A 26,234-nucleotide genomic window follows, 5' to 3' on the forward strand; every position below is an offset into this window, starting at 1 on the left:
TGCTTTGTAAATAATTCCAAAGTTGGCACTGAATTTACTTAATTACTTAATAAGATCACTTACACAGCACACACTGTTACCATGATCTTACCTTGACCACAGTGGGTGCACTAGGAGCGCTAGTGGGTTCTCTGCATTTGAAGAGCCTGGAGGTGCCGCTGGAAGGTCCGACACCGGCTCCATTCTCAGCCATGACACGGAACTCGTACTCATTGCCCTCAGTGAGGTTGGTGACTCTGTGCCTCAGTTCTGTGATTGGCCTCTTGGAGGAAACCTTCACCCAGCGCAGACTCTTCTTCTCCCTTCTCTCCAGGATATAGTGTTTGATCTCATTGCCTCCATCTGTCCTGGGCCTGGTCCAACACAGGGTAATGCTGTCTCCTGTCACATGGGTAGCATCTGGGGTACCAGGAGCATCAGGTACAGCTGAGGGACAAAGCGGAAACCTGTTAGTTATATACAGTTATACAACTATGATAGGTATTGTGCCACTCATGCCAGTTTTAGTCAACTAAAGCTGACACTTTAAAGGTGCACACAGCTTGAATAAATACTGTTTTCGCATACAAACTAAGAGCAATCTGCACTGTTAATTCAGTTTAAAACTTTATCACCTGCAGCATACTGAACTGCTTGTCACACACTTAACTGCTAGTGACTGTACTTACTATATTGCATCTGTGCAATGACAGGATCGGAATCCAGTGGTTTGCCCACACCAAACTTGTTGACGGCAGAAATTCTGAATTGGTACTCATTGCCCTTGATGAGGTTTGTGGCGTTGAAGGAGCACGCCTCACACTTGGAAGTGACCATTGCCCAAGAGATCCTGGACGTCTCTCTTTTCTCCACCACATAGTGAGTGATGGCTGCACAACCATCATTCTCTGGAGGGTTCCACCACACGGTGCACTTCTCAGCTGTGATACCAGTGAAACGAATGGGGCCCTCAACAGGTCCAGGTGTATCTGCACAGAAACAGAGAGTTGAGGTGACGGTTGGCCCAAAAGTAGAGATGACATATTGGTGATAATTTTGTCAGGAGCTATGATTATTTTGTGAAAAGAAGAGTGAATACAAACAGGTATACAGGTGTGTGTAGAAAGGAAGATCCTGCAACAAACTTTGTACTTTCTATGCATCTCAGCGTAGGTGTTACAATGTGCAGAATCACTGGCGTTTATTTACCTTGTACCCTGACGTTGACATCAGCTTTCTTGCTGCCAGAGCTGTTCTTGGCCTCCACGGTGTAGATACCACGGTGGTTCCTGTCAGCGTCGCGGATGAACAGGCTGCTGGTGCCAATGTTGGTGGTAATTTCAATGTCAATCATAGTCCTCTTGTCGATTTCCCTGCCATCCTTATACCAGATAACTTGGGGGACAGGCCGTCCAGTAATGCTGCAGCTCAGTTTGACATTCTCTCCAGCCCGCAAGACAAGGGATTGGTCTTTATTCCACTCAATCTCTGGAGAGACTAGAGACACAGACAAGGAGAAATTAGCATAGCCACAGTGTTGTGGGAATCTTGATATCTTTGATATACACACAAAATAAGAAGCAGATGTGTATTACAAGGTACTTGAAATACATGAGAATGTGAGAGCAGCAGAAACTTACTGCTGTCATCTCTGGTCATGATATATCCAGATGAGTTTGAAGGTGGACTGACAGTGCCAACAGCATTCCTGGCAATCACTCTGAACTCAAATCGGTCTCCTGGAGACAGACCAGTCACAGTGAACTGGGTCTCACTGATGTCGGTAAAGTTGCAGCGCAGCCATTTGCCTCTGCCCTGGCGCCTCTCAACGCTGTAGGCCACAATTTTACTGCCTCCGTCCCTCTTAGGCACATCCCACTGAAGGGTGACTGAATCTCTGGTCACATCAATGCAGTTTGGAGTGCCAGGTGGATCTAAGAGATAGGTGTCAAAGTGCCAAAATTATCATATCTCTCAGCAATGTACCTATGCAGTTTTGTTTTGTAAAGGATTTGTTTAATCTAAATACTGCAGATGTAATATTAAATATGTGATGTTAAGTATTTTTTAGTATGTATACATACCAACAGGGGAGATGGCAAGAGCATGCTTGCTCTGTTCGCTAACAGGGCTGATTCCAGCATTGTTCTCGGCATATACTCTGAATGAGTACTCCAGACCTTCAATTAGACCAATGACCCGGTAGTCTCTGTTGGAGATGATGGTCGAGTTCACCTTCTGCCACAGAAGACTGTTCCTGTCCTTCTTCTCAACATGGTAACCCAGGATTGGGGAGCCTCCATCAAAGCCTGGGGCCTCCCACTGGATGGTCATGCCATCACTGGTGATATTGTAGGCCACAGGTTTACCTGGAGCACCTGGAGGTTTGTACTGGTGCTGGGCAATGATGTCTGATGAGTTGAGGGGCTCACTGACTCCGTACTTGTTCTCAGCACGGACTTTGAACTGGTATTCAGTTCCCTTAACAAGGTTGGGGATCTTGAAAGTGGTTCTGACTACACTGGAGCAGACCATCTTCCAGTTGGCCTGGGAGGTCTCCCGCTTCTCCACACTATAGCAGGTGATCTCACCACCTCCATCCTCCTTTGGTTCATCCCAGGAGATGATGATGCTGTCAGCCTTTATCTCATCAAAGCGGATGGGACCAACGGGTGCAGAAGGAGGTCCCAGAGTGATCACGTTAATGTCAAAGTAGTTCTTGATCACTCTGTTGTCAAGAACCAAGGTGTACTGGCCAGCATGCTCTTTCTTGACTCCTCTGACTGTCACTGAAGTCTTGTTGTCAGTGGTCCTGAAGCGAATCTTGTCACTCTCCTTCAGGGGCAAGTTGTCCTTGAGCCAGCTGATAGAGGGTCTTGGTTTACCTTTGAAGGGCAGTTCAATGTGGATGTTCTGTCCCACATGAACAGCCAGCTCTCCATTGGGGAAATCAGAGAGGTTGGCCTCGGGTGGAATGATGAAGTCCTTCACTGTGATAGGTCCAATCTGGGAGTAGTCACTGTTGCCTTTCTCGTTCTTTGCGAACACTCTGAAGTCCATAACAGCATTCTCCTTCAGTCCCGTCACTTCACAGCTGCAGCGCTTGCATGTTGCACCAAGAGTCCAGGTGGGGTCGTCCTCGGTTCTCTTCTCAATTATATAGTCACTGATGTGGCTGCCGCCATCATGGTCAGGTCTTGTCCACTGTAGGGTGACAGAGTTCTTTGTGGAGTCCAACATCACCAGGTCTTTCACTGCTCCAGGGGTTTCTGTGGCTCGAACGGGCTCAGTGGTCTCACAAGTGTCGCCGACACCATATTCATTCTCCGCAGACACACGGAAGAAGTAGGCCACATCCTCCTCCAGACCTGTTACCTTGTAGGTGCTGTTGGGGCATTCAGCCGTCATCACCTGGTACGCCTTCATGGTGGACGCCTTCTTCTCTACAATGTAGTTGGTCACAGGGGAACCACCATCAATAAGCGGAGGCTCCCAGCTGAGGGTCAACTTTCCTCTTGTCACATTCTTGATCATTAGCTTCTGACATGTGGATGGACTGTCCAGAACCTTCAGGGAAACAGTGATGATCTTGGGTTCTCCCACACCATTCTCAATCTCCAGCAAGTACTTGCCACAATCGTCGCGGGTGACCTTAGGGATGAGGAGCATGGTGGCACGCTCAGAACTGCTAATGGTGTAGCGGTTGTCACCAGCTATGTTGCGGTCGCCACGACGCCAGGTGACATTGGGGGCAGGGCGTCCCTTCAGAGGGATAAACACCTGTACGTCACGGCCAGCTTTGGCTGTGTACTGAGTGGTCATGGGAACGTCCAGGTCGAGATCAGCCTCCTCTGTTGGAGAGAAATGGAATACAAACAGAAAAGAACACAAAATGAGCCCAGGAAATCATCCAGATAACATGAAGAATCAATAAATGCAATAATCACTGGTGAAAAGCTTGGTCCATAAAAACAGCCCTCAATGCTATCTAATGTAGCATAGGCCTAAATACTATACTACACTTAAAATCTATGGCTACATGCACTTTTAGCTTGCAGGTTTTCATCTGATCATTATTTGTTTCTATTTCAAGTGTTCAAGTCATTATATTTTGCACTTAAATTTGATGCTGTGTTATGTTTGTTCATGTTATGTTTACATTTATTTTAATTGGTTATTCCAGTTCCTCCATGTGATTTAACTGTGTTGAGTGATGTTAATTTGTTTGTTACCAGTTTATTTTTAAGTTGAGCAAATCACCTCAATCCAGACATTAAAGTTTAGTCAAAATATTTTAATCAAATGCTGTATTACTAACAACTAATACTAGCAGTTTTGTAAAAGTCACAGCCACATACATTTAACAGAGATATCAAATGTAAAAAAATAAAAGAATAATAAAAAATAATGATATTTTAAATATCAACACAATAAAGGTTTCTAGATGAATACAAACCCAGAATGTCCTTGGCCTGCACAGGCTGGTACATTTTGATGTACTCTCCTTTGCCCTTGGAGTTGACGGCCGACACTTTGAAGAAGTAGTACGTTCCAGGTTTGAGGTGGGACACCACATACTCGCACGTCCTGACCTCTCCTTTGGAGCTGATAGTCACCCATTCTTTGTCCTCAGTGTTCATCTGTTCCACCTCATAGTGCGTGATCTCACTGCCGCCATCATAAACAGGCTTTTCCCAGCCCAGGGTGATTGAGGTCTTTGTGGAGTCAACCACGCACAGTTTGGACGGCTCCCCAGGCAGGTCTGGAAATTAGAGAGCATGAATATTTTCAGGAATTATATGTGAAAACAGTTTCAATAATGTGAAACAAAAAAAAAATAGATGTTATCAATCCTAGCTTAAATTGATTTTAATACGTTAAGAGAAGCCTCAGAAGTAAAGCTGTGATAGTGATCTTGAGTAAAAGTTAAAGACATACCAATGGGATCATAGGCCTTGTAGAGTTCAGAGGGCTGCGAGTAGTTTCCTGCTCCAGCCTTGTTAACAGCACAGACTCTATACTGGTACTCATTGTTCTCCACCAGGTTGCTGACCTTCTGCCTGGTGTCTCTGATGGTGCCCTTTACGACCTAGATACGAACACAGGTAAAGCGTTATTTCACTGTAACACCGACGTATAGCTACAGTATAGACTGAGAAAGTTTAATGTTATCTGAAAAGCATCTCATGCTCGAAAAAATGGATTTATCTTCATATCATATGTTTGTTTCTGCTTTTACTCAGTTTTCATCAAATACAAAAAATGATCTAGAAACAAACATAAACATACACATATCAGATACATCAATATATCAGCCTAGGTCAGCATACAAATTGATTATTAAAAAGCATATGGAAGAAATGTAAGGTAATAGTTGGGCCCCATTCACTATAAAATGTTTTTTAAGAACCATGTTTGTTGCTTTAAGAGCTTCTCCCTGAGACCATCCTTACACCATCAACAAAAACCTTTGATGGTGTAACCCTGGAGGGTTAGGCCTCAATCTATTTATCATTCAATAAAGCATTCAGTTAATAAATCAAACAAGAGTATGGGTATAAACCTTGAACCACTGGAGACTCTTCTTCTCTCTCTTCTCCAGGTAGTAGCCGTCAATGTCACTGCCTCCATCCAGTGCGGGTCGTTCCCAGATCACTGTCATAGTGGATTTGGTGATCATGGTCACTTTAGGCTTGGATGGCTCGCTGGGAGGAACTGTAATCAAAATTAACAGGTTAGACTGGACAAACAAAACCCAAGAATATCCAAAAATATGACATATTATCATGGTAAAAAAAATAACTGGACAGCAATATTGTATAGTCTTTAAGCACAATTTGTCTCTGTTGTCCTGGTCAAGCCCATGTAAAAACAACAGTTATGGTGTTTCTACTTACCAAAGGCATTCTTGGCAATAATAGGCTCAGACTCCAGCGGGTCTCCAACACCAAACTTGTTTACTCCACGGACTCTGAAGATATACTCATTACCCTGGATGAGCCTGGGCACATTGACAATGCAGTCCACCAGTTTCTCAGAGACGATAGACCACATGATTCTGCTGGTCTCCCTCTTCTCCACGATGTAGTGGGTTACCATGGCACCGCCCTCATCGCTAGGTGGAGCCCACATGATGGTGATGTTGTCAGCTGTCACCTTCTTGAACTGAATCTCTCCGGCTGGAGGGCCAGGCTTGTCTGGAGGAGACATGAGTGAGGGTCATTATTATTTAAATACATGATTATTACAATTAACATCATAATATACTGACAGATTAAAATATAATTAATGGGACCGGCACGGAGTTTACATTCAGGCACATTAAAATCTGATGTACAATTTGAAATAACTTTAAAATTTAGTAGATTATGCAACCAATAATTTCAACATTGACTACAGTGCCTATATTGAATAGCTTGCATAAGAAGGTTGATAATCACTAGTACAATTATTCAGTTATGTATTTCAATACCTTGAATGAGCAGCCTGACAGTGGCAAAGGCTGATCCCAGGGAGTTCTTGACCTTGACCTCGTAGGTTCCTGAGTTTAGACGGGTTGTGTCCCTAAGGAACAAACTGGTGGACTCAAATGTGTGCTTGAAGGAGAGCTGGCCATTCGGCTCCAGCTCTTTGCCATCTTTGAGCCACTCAATGGTGGGGGCAGGCTTAGCAGTGATCTTAAACGTTAGCTCCACAGCAGAGCCTGCCTTGTACTTAACCTCATTGAGGTATTCCTGAGGCAGTTCAATTTCTGGAGCGCCTGGAAGATAAACCAACACAATGGGCAGGTTAGCGACTTGAGATGAATATTTGTACTGAACATCATATAAAAAATGTCATGTAATAATGCAGAAATGCTATAAATATATAAACACCAACACCAAGACAAAGAAAGAGAGCAGCACAGATCAGAAAAATATACAAAAGATTTATGTTGTCCTATGATGCCACCCACCATAAGTGTCCACGCATGTGGCAGGTCCAGCGATCTCGGAGGGGTTGCTGACTGAGCCCACGGCGTTTTTGGCCATGACTCTGAAATTGTAGGTCTCGTCTTGTGTCAGGCCAGTTACGGTGTAGCGGGTGTCTGTGATGTTGGTAAGATTAGCCTTGGTCCACCTGGGATTTGCACCCTCTCGTTTCTCAATGATGTAACCAGTGATCTTGGATCCACCATCATAGTTAGGCTTCTGCCAGGCCAGGCTGATGGAGTTCTTGGTGATGTCAGTGATACGCACATTGATGGGAGGCTCTGCAGGAATAAAACAATTGACAAAGCATTCAGTTAAAGACTATGCTTATTTTTGTGCCACTGGATCGAAGGACTAAAATATTTTGACATACTGTATCTGTGAATTCTTTTAAATTTGCTAGATTTCACATGTTTGTATGAAGGATGGACATCCTACTCACCACAAGCGTCAATAGCCAGTACTGCGTCAGAGATGTTGCTGACAGCACTGACTCCAGCAGCATTCTCGGCTGCCACCTTGAACTCATAGATGAGTCCAGGGTTGATGTTGGTGACCTTGTAGTGTGTGGCACGGATCACCGTCCTGTTAACCTTCTGCCAGAGGATGCTGTTCCTGTCTTTCATCTGGAGGTGGTAGCCGAACACGTGGCTGCCTCCATCTGACTTGGGCTCTTTCCAGGCCACTGTGATGCTCTCTCGTGTCACAGCAGTTATTTCTGGAGTGGAAGGAGCATCTGGAACAGCTGTAGGGGAAGAGGGGGAGGTTAGAGGTTTACACATTCATCACAGAACAACAGAATAGAATAGTAAAGCGACATCTTTAAAATTACACGGCATGAAACAAAAAAGAGAAGAAAAGAGAAACAAGGAAAGGAGGAGACATAAATACAGAAAGATGACTGAGAACTGGCGCTCAAAAGGAAATTAAGTTAAAAACACATACTGTATGGCAGGCTGACAGTGACAGGTGGTGAGTCGATGTGCTCACTGATTCCATATCTATTCTCAGCCCTGATTCTGAACTGGTACTCCAGGCCAGTGGTCAGCTTCATAATTTTCATGGTGCAGCGGGCCACAGCTGAGGACACCTCCACCCAGTTGGCTGTGGTTGTCTCTCTCTTCAGGATGATGTAATTGGTGATGGGGCTGCCACCATCATACGCTGGTGGGAGCCACTTCAGGCTCACGCTGTCCTCTGTGACATCAGACAGTTCCACAGGTCCCACAGGAGCGCTTGGGCGGTCCAGAACCACAATGTTCACAAATGACTTGGTGGTTCCACTGGAGTTGGAGGCAGTGATATCGTAGCGTCCTGAGTCTCCAGCAATACTCTCACGCAGGATGATCTTGATGCTGTCAGGAGTGACCTCAGAGTTGAACCTCATTGTTGATTTGAGTAGCACATTGTCCTTCGACAGGGTGACCTTAGGCAAGGGCCGGCCTGTCAGTGGGATCTCACACTTAAGGTTTGATCCAGCTCTGACATACACTGTGTTATGGGGGAAGTCCTTCATGTTGACTTCAGGAGATTCTAGAGAGGCAGAGAATGAGAATTATTATTGTGGAAAATGAGGTGGGGAATACATAAAAAAAAAATCTTCTACTTCTAATCCAACTATTTCTGTAACTCACCAAGCTGGTCTTTGACCATCACAGGGGTGACCATTTCCTTGGCATCGCTGAATCCAGCATGGTTCTCGGCCTTGACTCTAAAGAAGTACTCAGCATTCTCTCTCAGGCCTGACACTGTGAAGTGGATGAACTTTGTTACACCACACTTGACCCATTTCTCCTGGCCTTTCTCCAAAGCTTCCACCAGGTAGTTGGTGATTCTGCTACCACCATCTTGCTCAGGTTTGGCCCAGGCCAGAGAGACACTCTCCTTGGTCACATCAGTCACACCCAGTTTGGGTGGTGGGCTTGGTTTTTCTGGAAGGGTAGAACACAATGTGCTTTACTGGTACAAGCAGATAATGTTTTATATGTATCATTTAAAAGCTATAATATTCTTGTCATTATCTGTATTTTAGAAATCGAACATTTACTGTTAAATAAATACATTACTAAATAAATGCTTAAGTGTTAATGACATTTTCTCTTTATTCAGTACCTGTGATCTTGGTTCCCTCCTTAGTTTCAGCAGGAACACCAACACCATACTCATTCTCGCCGGTGACCCTGAAGTAGTAGACCTCTCCCTCCTTTAGGTCCGTCACCTTGTATGTCAGTCTGTGGCAGGTGTCAGTGAGCCTGGTCCAGCCTTTCTTACTGGCTTCACGGATATCCACCAGGTAGTTCTTGACTGGTCCACCTCCCTCATTCTCAGGAGTGTCCCAGGTCACAGTAGCAGAGGTTTTGGTCACCTCCTTGATCTCCACATGGGTAGGAGGTCCAGGAGAATCCAGGACTCTAACGTTGAGGGTCACTGAGGAAGTTCCAGCCACATTTGACAGAGTGATAGTATATTTGCCAGAGTCATTGCGGGTGGCCTTCTCCACGGTTATAGAAGTGAAAGTGTCTGTAGTATCAATGACAGCACGGACTCTCAGGTCCACATCAGCCTTAGTCCATGTAACACTGGGGACAGGTTTGCCTCTGAAGGGCACAGTCATGGTAAAAGAGCTACCATCCTTCACAATAAGAGTCTTCCTCATCTCATTACTGATGTCAAACACTGGCTCCTCCTCTCTCTCTTTAGCCACCTGTCTGTCTGTCTCAGGGCTGGGCTCACTGGCTCCAATCTTATTGATGGACTTGACAATAAACACATACTCAGCCCCAGGGGTCAATCCCACCACAGTGAATTCTGTGTTCTTGGTGTTCTGGACACCAACTGTCCATTCATCATCAAATGTCTTCCTGTATTCTACTCTGTAACCAGTAACAGGTGATCCACCATCAAACAGTGGCTTGTTCCAGGACAGGGTGACTGTGGTCTTGGTAGAGTCAATGATTTTTGGCTTAGCAGGAGGAGAGGGCAAGAACTGTGGATCCTCAGCCTTGGTGAGAGGACAGGGGGTGCTGGGAGCACTAAGACCAGCAGCATTCTCTGCAAACACTCTGTATTCATACTCACAGCCCTCCCGAAGGTTTGACGCCTTGACTCTGAGGTCATAAACAGGTTTCTTGTTGACACGGCACCAACGAAGGCCAGTCTTCTCTCTTTTCTCAATGACATAGCCATAGATGCTGCTGCCACCATCAGACACTGGTCTCTCCCAGCATATAGTCATAGCCTCACCAGTGACTGAAGTGACCTGGACGTTAGTGGGAGCAGCAGGAACAGTGAATGGATCCAAGGCCTTGACAGCCTCACTCTCAAGGGCCTCACCATCACCATACTTGTTGACACCCCTGACTCTGAAGATATACTCATTTCCTTTTAATAATTTGGTCACTTTGCAAGTGGTGGCCTTCATGTCACCATAGACAAGAGTCCATGCTAGGCGGCTGGTCTCACGTTTCTCCACAATGTAGTGCATTATCTCAGCACCACCATTCTCCTGAGGAGGTCCCCAGGTTAGGGTGCATTTCTCTGCTGTGAGGCCAGACACTGCCAAAGGTCCAGAAGCAGGTCCGGGCCTGTCCAAAACCTTACAGTTGACAGCCACAGATCTGGTCCCAGCCACATTCTGCAGAGTGAGAACATATTGGCCAGAGTCCCTTCTGATGACATCTCTGACGATCAGAGTGGTTTTGAAATTAGTGGAAGTGACCTCACATCTGGCTTTGGCCTCAATTTCCTTTCCATCCTTAAACCACGAAACAACAGGAAGGGGACGACCTGTGATGTCAGCATCAATTCTGATGATCTCTCCTGCCTTAATGACCATCAACTGTCGGAGCTTGTCGTCCAGTATAATAGTGGGTGGGTCTACATCATCTTTGACTGTGATAGGTCCAGTGTTCTCAGAGGGAACACTGAGTAGCTCAGCAGAATTCTTGGCAATGACATGGAAGTCATATTGCACATCCTCTGTAAGGCCTGTGACATCAAAGTAAGTTTCCTGCAGGTTGGTAAAGTTACATTTCAGCCAGCGGCCACTGGGCAGTTCTTTACGCTCAACAATGTAGCCGGTGATCTTGGCTCCACCATCATACTCCGGCCTCTCCCAGAAGAGGGACACTGATGTCCTTGTGATATTGGTGACTTGAAGATTACGTGGAGGCTCACATGGGTCCCTGGCTGCAACAGGCTCACTGGCTTTAGTGCATGGACCTATGCCAGCAATATTTTCAGCATAGACTCTGAACTGATACAGCAAGCCTTCCTCAATGCCTGTCATTTTAAACTGGTTCTCAGCCAGCAGGCCTCTGTTGACCTTGGTCCATAGTATACTGCTCTGGTCTTTACATTCAATGTGATATCCAATAATGGGGCTTCCACCATCACTGGCAGGTCTGCCCCATACCACCTGCATGCCATACTTTGTGGCATGGGCAACATGGAGGTTGGTGGGAGGGCCTGGAGGCTCAAAGGGATACTGAGCAACAATGGGAGCAGAGTCAATGGCGTGGCTCTTGCCGTAACGGTTCTCAGCTGCGATACGGAACTGGTACTCTGTACCCTGGTTGAGACGAGACACCTTGATAGAGGTTCTGGCGACTGTTGCTGAGACAATCTGCCATGTGGTTGTGGTAGTGTCTCTCTTCTCCACTACATAGTTGTTAATCTGGCATCCACCATCATAGGTTGGAGGATCCCAAGACAAAGAGATGAAGTCAGCGCTCACCTCATCCACCTTGATGTTGCTGGGTGGGCCAGGTTTGTCCAGGATGATAACAGAGATCTCAGCTGTTTTGGTGCCAACTGCATTGGTCAAAGTAATTTCATACTTTCCTACATCATCCTTGGTTGCGTCCTTGATGACAATCTTGGATGCAGTCTTTGAGGTGAGAACATTGACCCTGGTGGTCTGCTTCAGTACCTGGCCATCCTTCTTCCAGGACACCTCTGGCTGTGGTCTGCCTTTGAAAGGAACCTCAATCTTGAGGTCATCTCCTGCTTTAACACTGTACGTGTTGAACAGCAGGTTGAAAATGGGCTCAATAGTTATATCCTTCACCACCACAGGAGTAGCCAAAGGCTTGGGATCACTTCTGCCTTTATCATTCACAGCAATCACCCTGAATGAGTATTCCTCTCCAGTTGTGAGTCCATCAATAGTAGCTTCCAGTGCTTTGATTTCACTGCAGATGGTCCATTTGTCATCTCCCTTGGGCTGCATCTCCACAACATAGTTTGTGATCTTGCTGCCTCCATCATGATCAGGTTTCTCCCAGGAGAGGCTTACACTATGACGAGTCACATCAACTAAAGTAATCTTGCCAGGAGGCAAAGGAGCCTCGGACACTTTCACAGCCTCTGTGGAGGCAGGCAAACCTACTCCCAGCTCGTTCACAGGCAGCACACGGAAATAGTAAAGACCTCCCTCCTGCAGGTCGGAAATAATGTACGAGTTCCTAACACAGTTGGTACAAACACTGGTGAATGCCATTCTCTTCTGTTCTCTCTTTTCCACAATGTAATGTGAGATCTTGGCACCACCATCAATGAGAGGAGGCTCCCAGGAGATGGAGACAGAATTTTTCTTAACATCCTTCACCTCCAGGTTGGTAGGAGCGCTGGGGGAATCTAGAACTCTGACATTGATGAAGGCTGATTTGGAGCCACTGAGGTTCTCAAGGGTCAACACATATTTACCAGTGTCAAATCTGTCAACATTATCAATCACAAGCATTGTGTAGGAGCTAGTGACTTCAATCTGGGCACGCTCAGTCAGAGTGCCATCAGCCTTGGACCATTTGACCTCAGGCTCAGGCTTTCCTCTGATGGTGACAAACAGACGCAGGGTAGCAGTGGCACGAACATTGACCATCTTCCTAAGGTCAGCATCAAGTTCAATCTCAGGAGCCTCAAGTTTCTCAGCAGCAACCACAGACCCAGGCAGGTCCACAGGCTCCCCCACTCCCTCAATGTTAACAGCACAGATGCGGAAGTTGTACTCAGCATTCTCTTTTAGTTTCTTAACAGTGTAGTGAGTGGCCTGGACACCAGTGGGTGGTGTGCATACAGTCCATTCCTCCTCTGCTACCTCCTTCATCTCAATAACATATCCACTGATGGCTGCTCCACCATCATAGATAGGCCGGGACCAGGAAAGGGACACAGTGGTGCTGGAGTGGTCTGTCACCTTGGGATTGTTTGGAGGTCCTGGTGGGTAAGTAGCATCACAGGCCTTGATGTATTCAGTTGGTGCGCTGGGCTTGCCTACACCAGCAGCATTTTCAGCAGAGACCCTGAACTCATATGAGTGGCCCTCAGTGAGGCCAGTGCATCTGAATCTCAGATCATTCAACCTCTTCTTGTTGCACTTGGTCCATCTGATACCATCCTTGTCACGTTTTTCCAGAATGTATCCCTCAATCTCTGCCCCGCCGTTGTTCTCTGGCCTCTCCCATGTTAGCACAATGGAGTCCCTGGTAATAGCACCAGCCTCTGGGGTGGAGGGGGCACTGGGAGTAGTGAAGGGGTTACGAGCAATGACAGGGTCAGACTCCAGAGGCTCACCAACACCATATTTGTTCACAGCAGTGACTCTGAAAATGTATTCATTGCCAGGCAGAAGTTTTGTTATTTTGTAGCTGACGGCCTGAATCTTGGGCTCAACCATGGTCCATGACAAGCGACTGGTTTCTCTCCTCTCAATAATGTAGTGAGAGATACTGGCTCCACCGTCATGTGAGGGATGGCTCCAGTGCAGATAGCACTTTTCAGCTGTGACTCCCTTGACTTCTAGTGGACCGTCTGGGGGACCAGGTCTGTCCAGCACTTTAACATTAACAGGGATCATTTTGACCCCTCCCACATTGGTGAGCTTGAGGACAAAGTGGCCACCATCTACTCTGATGCAGTCCTTGACTGTCAGGATGGTGTGGGTGATTGTGGTCTTGACCTCCATTCTTGGTGTGGTCTTGTCAATTTCCTTTCCATCCTTAAGCCAAATGACATCAGGCAGAGGCTTGCCAGTATAGTCAGCATCAATGACAAATGTCTCACCAGCATGAACAACAGTCATATCCTTGAATTTAGGATCCATGGTAGCTTCTGGAGCTTCAATCTCATCCTTGGCAGTAATTTCTCCTGTACTTTGAGAAGGAGCACTGAGGATGCCAGCTGCATTCCTGGCAATGACTCTGAACTCATAGATGCAGTCTTCGGTCAAACCAGTGATTGTAAACTGAGTGTCAATGACGTTGGTGAAGCTGGCCTTCATCCAGCGGGTATCAGGATGCTTCCTCCTCTCCACCACATAGCCAGTAATGAGACAACCTCCATCATATTGTGGCCTTGTCCACTGGAGTGTAACATGGTTTCTGGTGATATCTATAGCCTCGGGAGTGCCCGGTGGGTCACAGGGGTCCCTGGCTACTGTGGTCTCAGAGACCTTGCTTACAGGGCTGAGTCCAGCCAAGTTCTCAGCACAGACTCTGAATTCATACTCAATACCTTCCTCCAGCTCTGTGGTCTTGAAGCGGGGGTCAGGGATTAGCAGTTTGTTGAGTTTAGTCCACATGAGGCTATTCTTCTCCTTCCTCTCCAGGTGATAGCCCAGGATGGGGCTGCCTCCATTGTTGTTGGGAAGTTTCCACTCCACCACCATACTATCCTTGGTCACAGCAGAAATAAATGGTGTTCCTGGTGCAGAAGGCACACTGAATGGATACTGAGCAATAACGGCAGGAGAGACAATGGCAGCACTCTTTCCATATCTGTTCTCAGCAGACACTCTGAATTGATATTCAACTCCAGTTTTCAGCTTGGTGACTTTGATGGTTGTTCTTGCAATAGTAGCAGACACAATCTGCCATGCTGTAGTGGTGGTGTCTCTTTTTTCCACAATGTAATTGTTGATCTGGCAACCTCCAGTGTACTCTGGTGGCTCCCAGGACATAGTAACAAAGTTAGAGCTGACCTCCTCAATCTTCACAGGGCCAGTGGGTGGGCCAGGCTTATCAAGGATAACAACAGTAATCTCCTGTGTGACTGTTCCAGCACTGCTGGTGGCTGTCAGAGTATATTTACCAGAGTCCTCCTTGTTTGCATCTTTGATACGCAGTGTAGTAGATGATGTTGTGCTGGACACATTTAGTCTAGTTGTCTCCTTCAAAGAGTGTCCATCTTTCTTCCATTCAACTTTAGGCACAGGGCGTCCAATCACTGGGACTTCAATCTTCAGATCTTCTCCATGTTGAACAGTGAAGGTGTTGACTGCCAATTTGAACCTGGGCTCAATAGTTACATCCTTAGTAGTGACTGGTGCAGCCAGAGGTCTGGGGTCACTCTTGCCCTTCTCATTGAAAGCAGATACTCTGAATAAGTACTCATGTCCTGTGCTGAGGCCTAAGACAGTGCCCTCACAAGTTTTAGTTGTGGTGGCCACAACCCACTCCTCTGAGCCCTGAGGCTGCATTTCAATATTATAGCCCATGATCCTGCTACCACCATCATGGTCAGGCTTCTCCCAGGAGAGAGACACACTGGTCTTGGTCACTTCAGTAAGTGTGACCTTTCCCACAGGCAGAGGAGGCTCAGAAGTCTTAACTGAGTCTTCTGTCTCAGCTGGCAAGCCTACACCGAACTCATTCTCAGCTAAGACTCTGAAATAATAGATAGTTCCCTCAGTGAGACCAGTAATGCGGTAGCTGGTCTTGGTGCATTTGTTGTCCACGCTAGAGTAAGCCTTCCTGGTGGATTCACGCTTTTCAACCAGGTAGTTCTTGATTCTGGCACCACCGTCTATAAGAGGAGGCTCCCAAGTCAAGGTGACAGATTCCCTCTTAATGTCTTTCACTGTGAGATTGAGTGGGGCTCCCGGTGTGTCTAGAACTCTGACAGAGACAAAGGCTGACTTGGTTCCAGCACTATTCTCCAATTTGAGAATGTATTTTCCAGCATCATTCCTGTCACAAATCTCAATGGAGAGCTGTGTATAGTCTGCACCATTTTCTATCTGGACTTTACCAGGTAGGTCTCCATCCTCCTTAGCCCAGCTTATCTCAGGAGTAGGACGGCCCTTAAATGGAATATAGATCTTCATGGAGCCTCCTGCACGGACAACTACTCCCTTCCTGAGCTCTGAGTCCAAAATCATCTCTGGAGGATCAATCTTATCCACAGGCTTCACAACTCCCTGGATCTCTGTGGGCTCGCCAACACCCAGCTTGTTGATAGCACATATGCGCACTTTGTATTCTTGATGCTCAATCAACTTTGTGATAGTAAACTTAGTAGCATTGACTCCAGAGGCTGGAGTGCATATGGTCCACTCCTCTTCATCAGCCTTGCAAATTTCCACAGCATAGCCTTGGATCTCACAACCACCATCATATATAGGCCTATGCCAGGCTAGACTGATGGAGTCCTTAGTTGTGTCAACCACGTGAGCATTAGTGGGGCAGCCAGGCTCAAAGGTAGGATCGCAGGCCTTGAGGTATGGTGTTGCTTGGCTTGGCTGACCTACCCCAGCTGCATTCTCAGCTGACAACCTGAATTCATACTCATGGTCCTCAGTCAGTCCAGTCACTCTGAAGCGCAAGTCTGTCACTCTGCGTTTGTTGCACTTGGTCCACCTCACTCCGGCTCTGTCTCTCTTCTCCACAATGTATCCAACAATCTCACTACCTCCAGTTGTCTCAGGGCGGGTCCAGCAGACAGTCATAGAGTCCCTAGTGATATTTGTGATCTCAAGCTCCTGAGGTGGCCCAGGAGGAACAAATGGATTCCTCATGATGACTGGTGCTGACTCCAGAGGCTCACCCACACCATACTTGTTGACAGCCATGACCCTGAAGATGTACTCATTGCCCTTCAGCAGCTTGGTGACTTTGAACATGGTAGCACCACAGTCACTAGAAACCACAGTCCATGCCAAGCGGCTAGTTTCTCTCTTCTGGATGATATAATGAGAAATGCTGGCTCCACCATCATGCCTGGGTGGCAACCATGACAATGAGCATTTCTCCTCAGTGACATTACTAACAGTAAGAGGTCCCTCTGAGGGGCCTGGTCTATCCAGGACCTTCACACTGAATGGAACAGTTTTACTTCCAGCCACATTTGTTAGAACCAGTGTGTACTGTCCACCATCCACTCTGATTGCATCCTTAACAACAAGCAGAGCCTTAAAGTCTGTGTTTTTAATCTCAGCTCTCGCTGAGTTCTCAACTTCAACATCTCCCTTGAACCACTGAATTGTGGGAATGGGCTTTCCTTCTACACTGGCCTCCAGGATGAATGTCTCTCCAGCATTGATAACAATGGTCTGGTTGTACCTAGCATCTGTTTCACACTTAGGTGGCTCAACCTCATCCTTGGCTGTGATGGATCCAGTGCTCTCAGAGGGCTTGCTGACAGCACCAGCTGCATTCCTAGCAATCACCCTAAAGTCATATTTACAATCCTCTGTTAAGCCAATAACTGTGAATTCATGTTCAAGGATGTTTGTGAAGCTAGCCTTCATCCACCGTCCCTCAGGGAGGTCACGTTTCTCCACCACATAGCCAGTAACTAAGCTTCCACCATCATACTCTGGAGCAGTCCACCTTAGCTTCACTGAGTGCCTGGTTACAATGATAGCCTCAGGGCGACCAGGAGGATCACATGGGTCACGTGCAACATAGACCTCAGATATTTTGCTGCATTTGCCAATACCAACAATATTCTCAGCATAGACTCTATACTCATACTCAATGCCCTCCTCCAGGGGCGTAGACTTGAATCTGCAGTCCTGGATAAGAGTTTTATTGATCTTGGTCCAAAGGATGCTGTTTTTCTCTTTCCTCTCCAGATGGTAGCCCAGGATGGCACTGCCTCCATCAGATGGGGGTTTGTGCCACTCAACAACCATGTAGTCCTTTGTGTAGGAAGACACATATGGTGTTCCTGGTGGTCCAGGTTCTTGGAATGGATACTGAGCCAAAACAGGCTCTGAATCAATAGCATAACTCTTTCCATATCTGTTCTCAGCATAGATTCTAAACTGGTACTCAGCACCTGTCTTCAGATTGGAGACTTTAAATGTGGTCCTTGCCACAGTAGCAGAAACAACTACCCAGTTAGTTGTGGTTGTGTCTCTCTTTTCCACCACATAGTTGGAGATCTGACAGCCACCTGTATATGTGGGAGGTTCCCAGGTGAGAGTGATGCTCTCAGCACTAATGTCCTCCAACTTGACAGGGCCTGTGGGTGGGCCTGGTTTGTCCAGGGTGATCACTTCAATAGTGGCATCCTTAGATCCCAGGGCATTGGCTATGTTGATGCTGTACATTCCCCCATCCTCTCTGGTGGCATCCTTGATGGTGAGTGTGGTGTTTTGTGCAGTATCAGTGACATTGACTCTGGTAGTCTGCTTGAGGGCAGCTCCATCCTTGGTCCAAGTGATAGTGGGTTTTGGGTGGCCAGCAATTGGGACCTCTATCTTCAGGTCATAGCCCACTTGGACACTGTAGGTGCTTGTTTTAGGCCTCACGGCAGGTTCAATCACAAGGTCTTTTGCTACAACTGTTTGAGCCAGTTGTCTGGGGTCACTCTTTCCCTTGTCGTTGACAGCTACAACTCTGAACTGGTATTCCTCTCCCTTTTGTAGGTTGGTCACAACTGTCTCCAGCGCTTTCACACTAGCACACACAGACCATGCTTCACTGTCCTTGCATGCCAGTTCCACTTCATAGTGGCTGATCCTACTGCCACCATCATGCACGGGCTTCTCCCAGGCGAGGGTTACGGTTTTACGAGTAACGTCAATCAAACTGACTTTACCAGGTGGCTGAGGCTTTTCTGAGATCTTAACTGGCTCAATGGTTTTAGCAGGGAGACCCACACCATATTCATTCTCAGCCAGGACTCTGAAAAAGAAGATTCCACCCTCTGGGAGAGGTTCTATCTTCCATGACATTCTGTTGCAGGTGGTGACAGGAGAGTAGACCTTCCTGGTGCTCTCACGCTTCTCAACAATATAGTGCTTTATCTTTGAGCCGCCATCTAGAAGTGGAGGTTCCCATGTGAGAGTGACAGAGTTCTTGGTGATCTCCTTCACCATGAAATTAGCTGGTGGGCTGGGAGAGTCCAGGACTCTGACACTTATGAAGACTGATTTCACTCCACTTGCATTTTCTGCTGTCAGAGTGTACTTGCCACTGTCAAATCTATCAACATTCTCGATGACAAGTGAAGCATAGGTGCCTGTGTTGTCAATCTGTGCTGTCTCCTTTATCTCTCCCTCAGCCTTGCCCCATTTTACCTCAGGAGCTGGGCGTCCCCTCACAGGAACAAACAGCCTGAGAGTGCTTGCTGCTCTTATACTGATCATCTTTCTCATCTCAGCATCCAGATCAAGGTCAGGAGCCTCAAGCTTCTCCTCCAAAAGGATCTTTCCTGGAACATCAGCATGCTCACCAACACCAACTTTGTTGATGGCACACACTCTGAATTGGTACTCATGCTTTTCCAGCAGCTTGGTCACTGTGAACTTAGTATCAGTAATTCCAGTGGCAGGAGTGCACATGAACCATTCATCAACTGCTCCGTTGCAGGCCTCAACAATGTAGGCTTGAATCTCACAGCCACCATCATATATGGGCTTGCCCCACACCAGGGAGACAGTGGATCTAGATGTGTCTACCACTTTGGGGTTGTTTGGTGGGCCAGGTTTGAAGATAGGATCCAGTGCTTTGAAGTATGCTGTTGGTGAGCTAGGTGTGCCAATGCCTGCAGCATTTTCAGCAGCAACTCTAAATTCATAGCTGCGGTTTTCTATAAGGCCTGTAACTCTGAAGCGCAGCTCGCTTACTGTGCGTTTGTTACACCTGGTCCATCTCACACCCTCCTTGTCACGCTTCTCAACAATATATCCTTGAATGGGGTTGCCACCGTCATTAGTTGGTCTCTCCCAGGTCACCACCATGGAGTCTTTAGTAATAGTGGAGATATCCACCTCTGTTGGTGGGTTGGGAGTGACAAATGGATTTCTGGCAATCATCGGCTCAGATTCCAGAGGCTCACCAACTCCGTATTTGTTGACTGGAATCACACGGAAGATGTATTCATTACCAGGGAGGAGCTTGGTAATCTTCAGATTTAGGGTCTGAACCTTTGGATCAACTACGGTCCAAACCAGTCTACTGGTCTCCCTCCTCTCAACAATGTAATGGGAGACATCACTGCCTCCATCCTGCAGAGGTGATTTCCAGGCAATGGAGCATTTCTCACTGGTGACCCCATAGATGGAAATGGGACCATCAGGAGGGCCCGGTCTGTCAAGAACTTTGACATTAATGTTAACAGTTTTTTCTCCTCCAACATTCTTAACCAGGAGAGTATACTGGCCTCCATCAACACGAATGGCTTCTTTGACAACCAGACAGGCTGTGAAGTCCGTGTTCTTGATCTCTAGGCGAGCTGCTTCAGTAATCTCCTGATTTCCCTTCATCCAGTGTACTGTGGGCACAGGTTTACCATAAACATTAGCCTCCAGCTTGAAGGTCTCACCAGCATTTACCACCACAGGCTGAGAATATTTGGCTTCAATGTCAATCTTGGGTGGATCCACCTCATCCTTGGCGGTGATGGTTCCAGTGCTCTCAGAGGGCTTACTGGAGACACCAGCTGCATTCTTGGCAATGACGCGGAACTCATAAATCTGGTCCTCAGTCAGACCAGTGACAACAAACTTGGTGTCTATGACATTGGTGAAACTGGCCTTCATCCAGCGGCCATCAGCTCCCTCCTTCTTCTCTACCACATAGCCTGTGATCTTGCTGCCACCATCATACTCAGGTTTAGTCCATCTGAGGGTCACCTGGTTTCTGGTGACAATACAAGCCTCTGGCTTTCCTGGGCTATCACAAGGATCTCTGGCTACTTGCATCTCAGTCAGTTTGCTGGGTTTGCTGAGGCCAACAATGTTCTCAGCATAAACTCTGAACTCATATTCAATACCCTCCTCAAGGCCAACAACCTTGAATCTTGTCTCTGGGATAAACTGTTTGTTCTGTTTAACCCATAGGATGCTGTTTCTTTCTTTGAGCTCAAGGTGGTAGCCAAGGATCTTGCTTCCACCATCATTGCTAGGTTTCTCCCACACAATCACCATGTTTTCCTTGGTGGCAGACTGAACCATAACAGAACGTGGCTGGCTGGGTGGCTCAAATGGATACTGAGCAACAATGGTTTCAGAGAGCAACACTGATGACTTGCCATATCTGTTCTCAGCAGCAATCCTAAACTGGTACTCTGATCCAGTCTTCAAACGGGCTGCTTTAATGGTGGTTCTGGCCACTGTAGCTGATACAATCTGCCAGTTAGTGGTAGACGTGTCTCTTTTCTCAACAATGTAATTGTTGATGGTGCAACCACCATCATACTCTGGTGGATTCCATGACAGAACCACACTGTCAGCGGTGACTTCATCCAGCTTAATGGGGCCTGTTGGAGGACCTGGCTTATCCAGAACAATAACACTAATGTCTGTGGTGGCCTCTCCAGCTGTATTGACCAATTTAACGGTGTATGTGCCCACATCATCTCTGCAAGCCTCCTTGATGACCAGGAGAAGGTTTTTGTCAGAGGTGTCTGCATTTACTCTAGTTGTCTCTTTGAGAGCAACACCATCTTTGAGCCAAGTCACTGTAGCTTTGGGACAGGCAGCATATGGTACGTCTATCTTCAGATCATCTCCTGCCATCACACTGAAAGTGGTGAAGATCAGTTTGAAGACTGGGGAGATGACCAGGTCTTTAGCCACCACAGGCATGCTGAGTTGGCGTGGGTCACTGACGCCCTTCTCGTTGGTGGCTGAGATACGGAACATGTACTCCTCTCCCTGTGTCAGACCAGCCACAACAGCCTCATTGGTCTTAACCACCATGACCTGGGTCCACTTTTCACTTCCTTTCCCTTGCATCTCAACAATGTATCCTGTGATTCTGCTACCACCGTCATGGTCAGGCTTCTCCCAGGAAAGAGTGACACTGGTGCCTGTGACCTCACGGAGGGACACTTTTCCTGGTGGTAGAGGTTTCTCTGACACCTTAATTGGTTCAACAGTCTCTACTGGAAGGCCGACACCATATTCATTTTCAGCCAGGACTCTGAAGAAATATAGCTTTCCTTCCTCCAGTTCTCCAATTTTCCAGCTGGACTTGTGGCAGCTGGCACAGACTGTAGAATAGGCCTTTCTAGTTGACTCACGCTTCTCCACAATGTAGTTGCGGACTCTTGAGCCACCATCAATGAGGGGTGCATCCCACATGAGGGAGACTGAATCTCTTGTGACCTCCTTGATGAAAAGATTCTGTGGTGCTCCAGGAGTATCCAGCACTCTAACATTGACAAAAGCAGTCTTGCTTCCTGAGGCATTCTCCACAGTCACCATGTATTTACCTCCATCAAACCTGTCCACATTTTCCACTTGGAGAGTGGTGAAAGATGAGGTGACTTCAATGTTGGCTTTGTCCAGAGATTCACCATGTTCTCTTGACCATTTCACTTCAGGTGCTGGTCTGCCCTTGATGGGAACAAAGAGTCTGAGTGTACTGCAGGCTCTGATGCAGACCACCTTACGTAGCTCCGCTCCAAGATCAATCTCAGGAGGGAGCAGTCTGTCCTCAGCCTTGGGTGTTCCAGGCACAGCAGCAGGCTCTCCCACACCCTCACAATTAGTGGCACAGATATTGATTTTGTACTCCTGGTTTTCCCTCAAGCTGGTGATTGTGAAGGAAGTGGCTGTCCATCCTTTCTTGGGAGTATGGATGGTCCACTCATCCTCCTCAGGCAGGCAGGTCTCTACAATGTATCCAGTAATTTCAGAACCACCGTCATAGACAGGCTTGTTCCAGGCAAGGGTTATGGAGGACTTAGTTGTGTCCAGTACTCTGGGGTTCCCTGGAGGTCCAGGCTGGAAGATAGTATCCATAGCTTTGTAGAGTGGACTTGGAGCACTAGGCTGGCTTAAACCAGCATTGTTCTCTGCCAGGATTCTGAATTCATACTCATGTCCTGGTGTCAGGCCAGAGACCTTGAATCGCAGATCAGACACAGTCCTCTTGTTGCACTTTACCCAGCGCAGGCCAGTCTTATCTCTCCTTTCAATGATGTAGGTGTTGATTCTGCTGCCTCCATCATGTTCAGGGCGGTCCCAGCAAACAACCATTGAGTCCTTAGTGATGGTGGTGACCTCAGGCTGCTGTGGTGGGTCACTGGGGACATAGGGATTGGTACAAATGACAGGCTCAGACTCCAGAGGCTCACCAACACCATACTTGTTGACGGCCATGACTCTAAAGATGTATTCATTGCCCTTCAAAAGCTTTGTGACCTTAAACCTGTTGGCCTGAAGGTCTGTTGCCACATTGGTCCATGCCAGCCTGCTTGTCTCACGTCTCTGAATGATGAAGTATTCAATCTTGGCACCACCATCATGTGTGGGGTGGAGCCAGTTGAGGACACACTTTTCAGCAGTGACGTCAGAAACAGTGAGTGAGTCTGGTGGACCAGGTCTGTCAAGCACCTTGACATTGAATGTAAACTTTGCAAAACCACCAGGATTGCTAGCTGTCAGGGTAAAAGCACCACCATCTCTCCTCAAAGAGTCTTTGTTCACCAGAATTGTGTGGAAGTCAGAAGACCTGATCTCCAACTTGGCTGTGTCACCAAGCTCCTTTCCTTCCTTGGTCCACACCAGAGATGGAATTGGTCTGCCAGTCACATTGGCCTCCAGCTTGAACACCTCTCCTGCCATGACAATGACATTACTGCTGTAGGAGGAATCAACATCAAGCCTGGGCTCTTCAATGTCATCTCGGCATGTGATCTCCTCTGATGGCTGGGATGGTGCACTAACCGCACCAGCTGAGTTTCTAGCAAGCACACGGAATTCATAAGTGGCATCTTCAGTTAGACCACTGACTGTGTAGATGGTCTCAAGGATGTTGTTGAAATTGGCTTTGAGCCAGCGTCCATTTGGTAGCTCTCTCCTCTCCACGGTATATCCAGTGATGGAAAATCCACCATCAACCTCTGGTCTGGTCCATGAAACAGTCACCTCATGTCTTGTGACATTCAGTGCGACAGGCCTGCCTGGTGGGTCCACTGGGTCCAAGGCATACATAGTCTCAGAGGGTTTGCTGGCTTTGCTCAGGCCAGCCATATTTTCAGCAATGACACGGTATTCATATGCAATTCCATCAACAAGACCTGTTGATTTAAAGATATTTCCAACAACGAGTGCTTTACTAATTTTCTGCCAGAGAATGCTGTTCTTCTCCTTTCTCTCCACATGGTATCCCAGGATGGGGCTTCCTCCATCGGTAGATGGCTCATTCCAGCTCAGATTCATAGCATCTTTATTGAAGGATGTGACCACAGGAATGCCTGGCTGCCCTGGCACATCAAATGGATAAGCAGCCACCACTGGGTCAGAGACAATGCAAGGTCCAATTCCATATCTGTTCTGGGCCTTAATACGGAACTGATATTCAGTTCCAGTGGTAAGGCGGGCTGCCTTGAATGTGGTGCGGATGACTGTAGCTGCCAGCTCCACCCAGGAAGTACCAGTAGTCTCTCTCATCTCAACAATGTAATTGTTGATGGGAACACCGCCATCATTCTCTGGTGCCTCCCAAGACATCAGAACATGGTCACATGACACCTCATCCAGCTTGATGGGTCCTGTGGGAGGCCCTGGAATGTCATGGACCAGAACTGTGATGGTCTCAGTTACTGTGCCCAAGATGTTCTTTCCTGTCATGGAATACTGGCCTCCATCAGTCCTCTTTATTTCACTGATATTAAGAATGGTTGATGTTGGTGTTGTTTCTGTGTTGATTCTTTGTGTCTCCTTTAGCACAGTATCTCCCTTCTTCCAGGAAACCACAGGTCTGGGTTTACCAAGCACTGGGATTTCCACCTTGACACGATCCCCAGCCTTAGCAATTACTGTCTTCTGGTAGACTCCACGTAAGTCAAAGGATGGGGCAGTAGTCTGCTCTTTGATGACAGCAGGCCTACTTTCACGAGGGTCGCTCCTGCCTGATGCATTGACTGCCATGATGCGGAAGGTATACTCTGCACCCTCAATCAGATCTGTGACAACATAGTCTAGAGCCTTGATGGTGGTCACATGAACCCACTGTTCAGTATCTTTCTTCTGGTGCTCAATGACATATCCTGTGATCAAGCTTCCACCATCATGCAGAGGCTTGGTCCATGCCAGGCTGGCACTGTCAGCACTCACATCTGTGACGTACAGGTTTTCAGGGGCAGAGGGGGCCTGGGACACCCTGATGGGTTCAGGGGTTTCAGCGGGCTCACCTACACCAAGGTCATTCTCAGCAGACACACGGAAATAATAATGCGAACCCTCTTCCAGGTCGGGGACTTTAAAGGAGCATTTCTGCCATGTGGTGCTAAGCACCGTGTAGGCCTTTTTGGTGGCCTCTCTCTTCTCAACAATGTAGTTGTGAATCTTGGATCCACCATCAATGATGGGGATTTCCCACTGCAGAGTGATGCTGTTCTTGGTGATCTCTCTGGGTTTGAGGTGGACTGGGGGTCCTGGTGTGTCCAGAACTTTGACATTGACAAAGCCAGTCTTCTTTCCAGCAACATTCTCCAAACAAAGGTGATATTTGCCAGCATCATATCTGGTGCAGTCAGGAATAACTAGCAGAGTATAGGACTCTGTGGTATCAATGTGTGCACGTGTCTTCAGGTTAGTGTCTTCCTTGCTCCAGGTTACTTCAGGCACAGGGCGGCCTTTGATGGGAACAAACATACGGATTGAGGCACGGCACCTGACCACCAAGGTTCTCCTCAGTTCGGCATCCAATTCAAAGTCTGGCAGCGTCTCCCGGTCCACCAGATCAGTCACCTGCTCAACCTCAGCAGGCTCACCAATTCCCTCCGAGTTCACAGCTCTTACTCTGAAGTGGTATTTGCCTCCCTTCTGAAGTTTACCAATGATGTAGTCAGTGGCCTTCAGAGGGATCTGATTCTCTGTTTCCCAGTCATCATGCCCATCCTTCTTGTATTCAACAATGTACCCGTCGACACTGAGGCCACCGTCGTAATGGGGTCGACCCCAGCTAAATGTGGCTGTGGTTCTTGTGGTGTCTGTAATTCTGGGGTTGGATGGAGGACCAGGTGGGTCTGATAAAGAGAGAAAAACATTAACTTATTAACTTATTAACTTATATTCAAGAGGGTTTTCACGTCTGTGTAAGT

General features: G+C 47.3%; 1 protein-coding gene across 1 annotated transcript in view; it reads right to left on the reverse strand.

Annotated features, from left to right (window-relative positions):
* The window catches only part of LOC115380245 (titin-like), a 228,925-nt gene that overhangs the window by 24,521 nt on the left and 178,170 nt on the right, over nucleotides 1-26,234 (reverse strand). The window contains 15 exon segments of the mRNA XM_030081336.1: nucleotides 92-426; nucleotides 669-968; nucleotides 1,189-1,476; nucleotides 1,620-1,913; nucleotides 2,064-3,830; nucleotides 4,436-4,741; nucleotides 4,918-5,068; nucleotides 5,543-5,694; nucleotides 5,877-6,176; nucleotides 6,452-6,739; nucleotides 6,935-7,231; nucleotides 7,393-7,695; nucleotides 7,896-8,483; nucleotides 8,585-8,881; nucleotides 9,063-26,159. Of these exon segments, the coding sequence (XP_029937196.1) occupies nucleotides 92-426; nucleotides 669-968; nucleotides 1,189-1,476; nucleotides 1,620-1,913; nucleotides 2,064-3,830; nucleotides 4,436-4,741; nucleotides 4,918-5,068; nucleotides 5,543-5,694; nucleotides 5,877-6,176; nucleotides 6,452-6,739; nucleotides 6,935-7,231; nucleotides 7,393-7,695; nucleotides 7,896-8,483; nucleotides 8,585-8,881; nucleotides 9,063-26,159 (22,763 nt within the window).

The sequence above is a fragment of the Myripristis murdjan genome, chromosome 21, assembly GCF_902150065.1.
Source record: "Myripristis murdjan chromosome 21, fMyrMur1.1, whole genome shotgun sequence".
NCBI classification, from domain to species: Eukaryota; Metazoa; Chordata; class Actinopteri; order Holocentriformes; family Holocentridae; genus Myripristis; species Myripristis murdjan.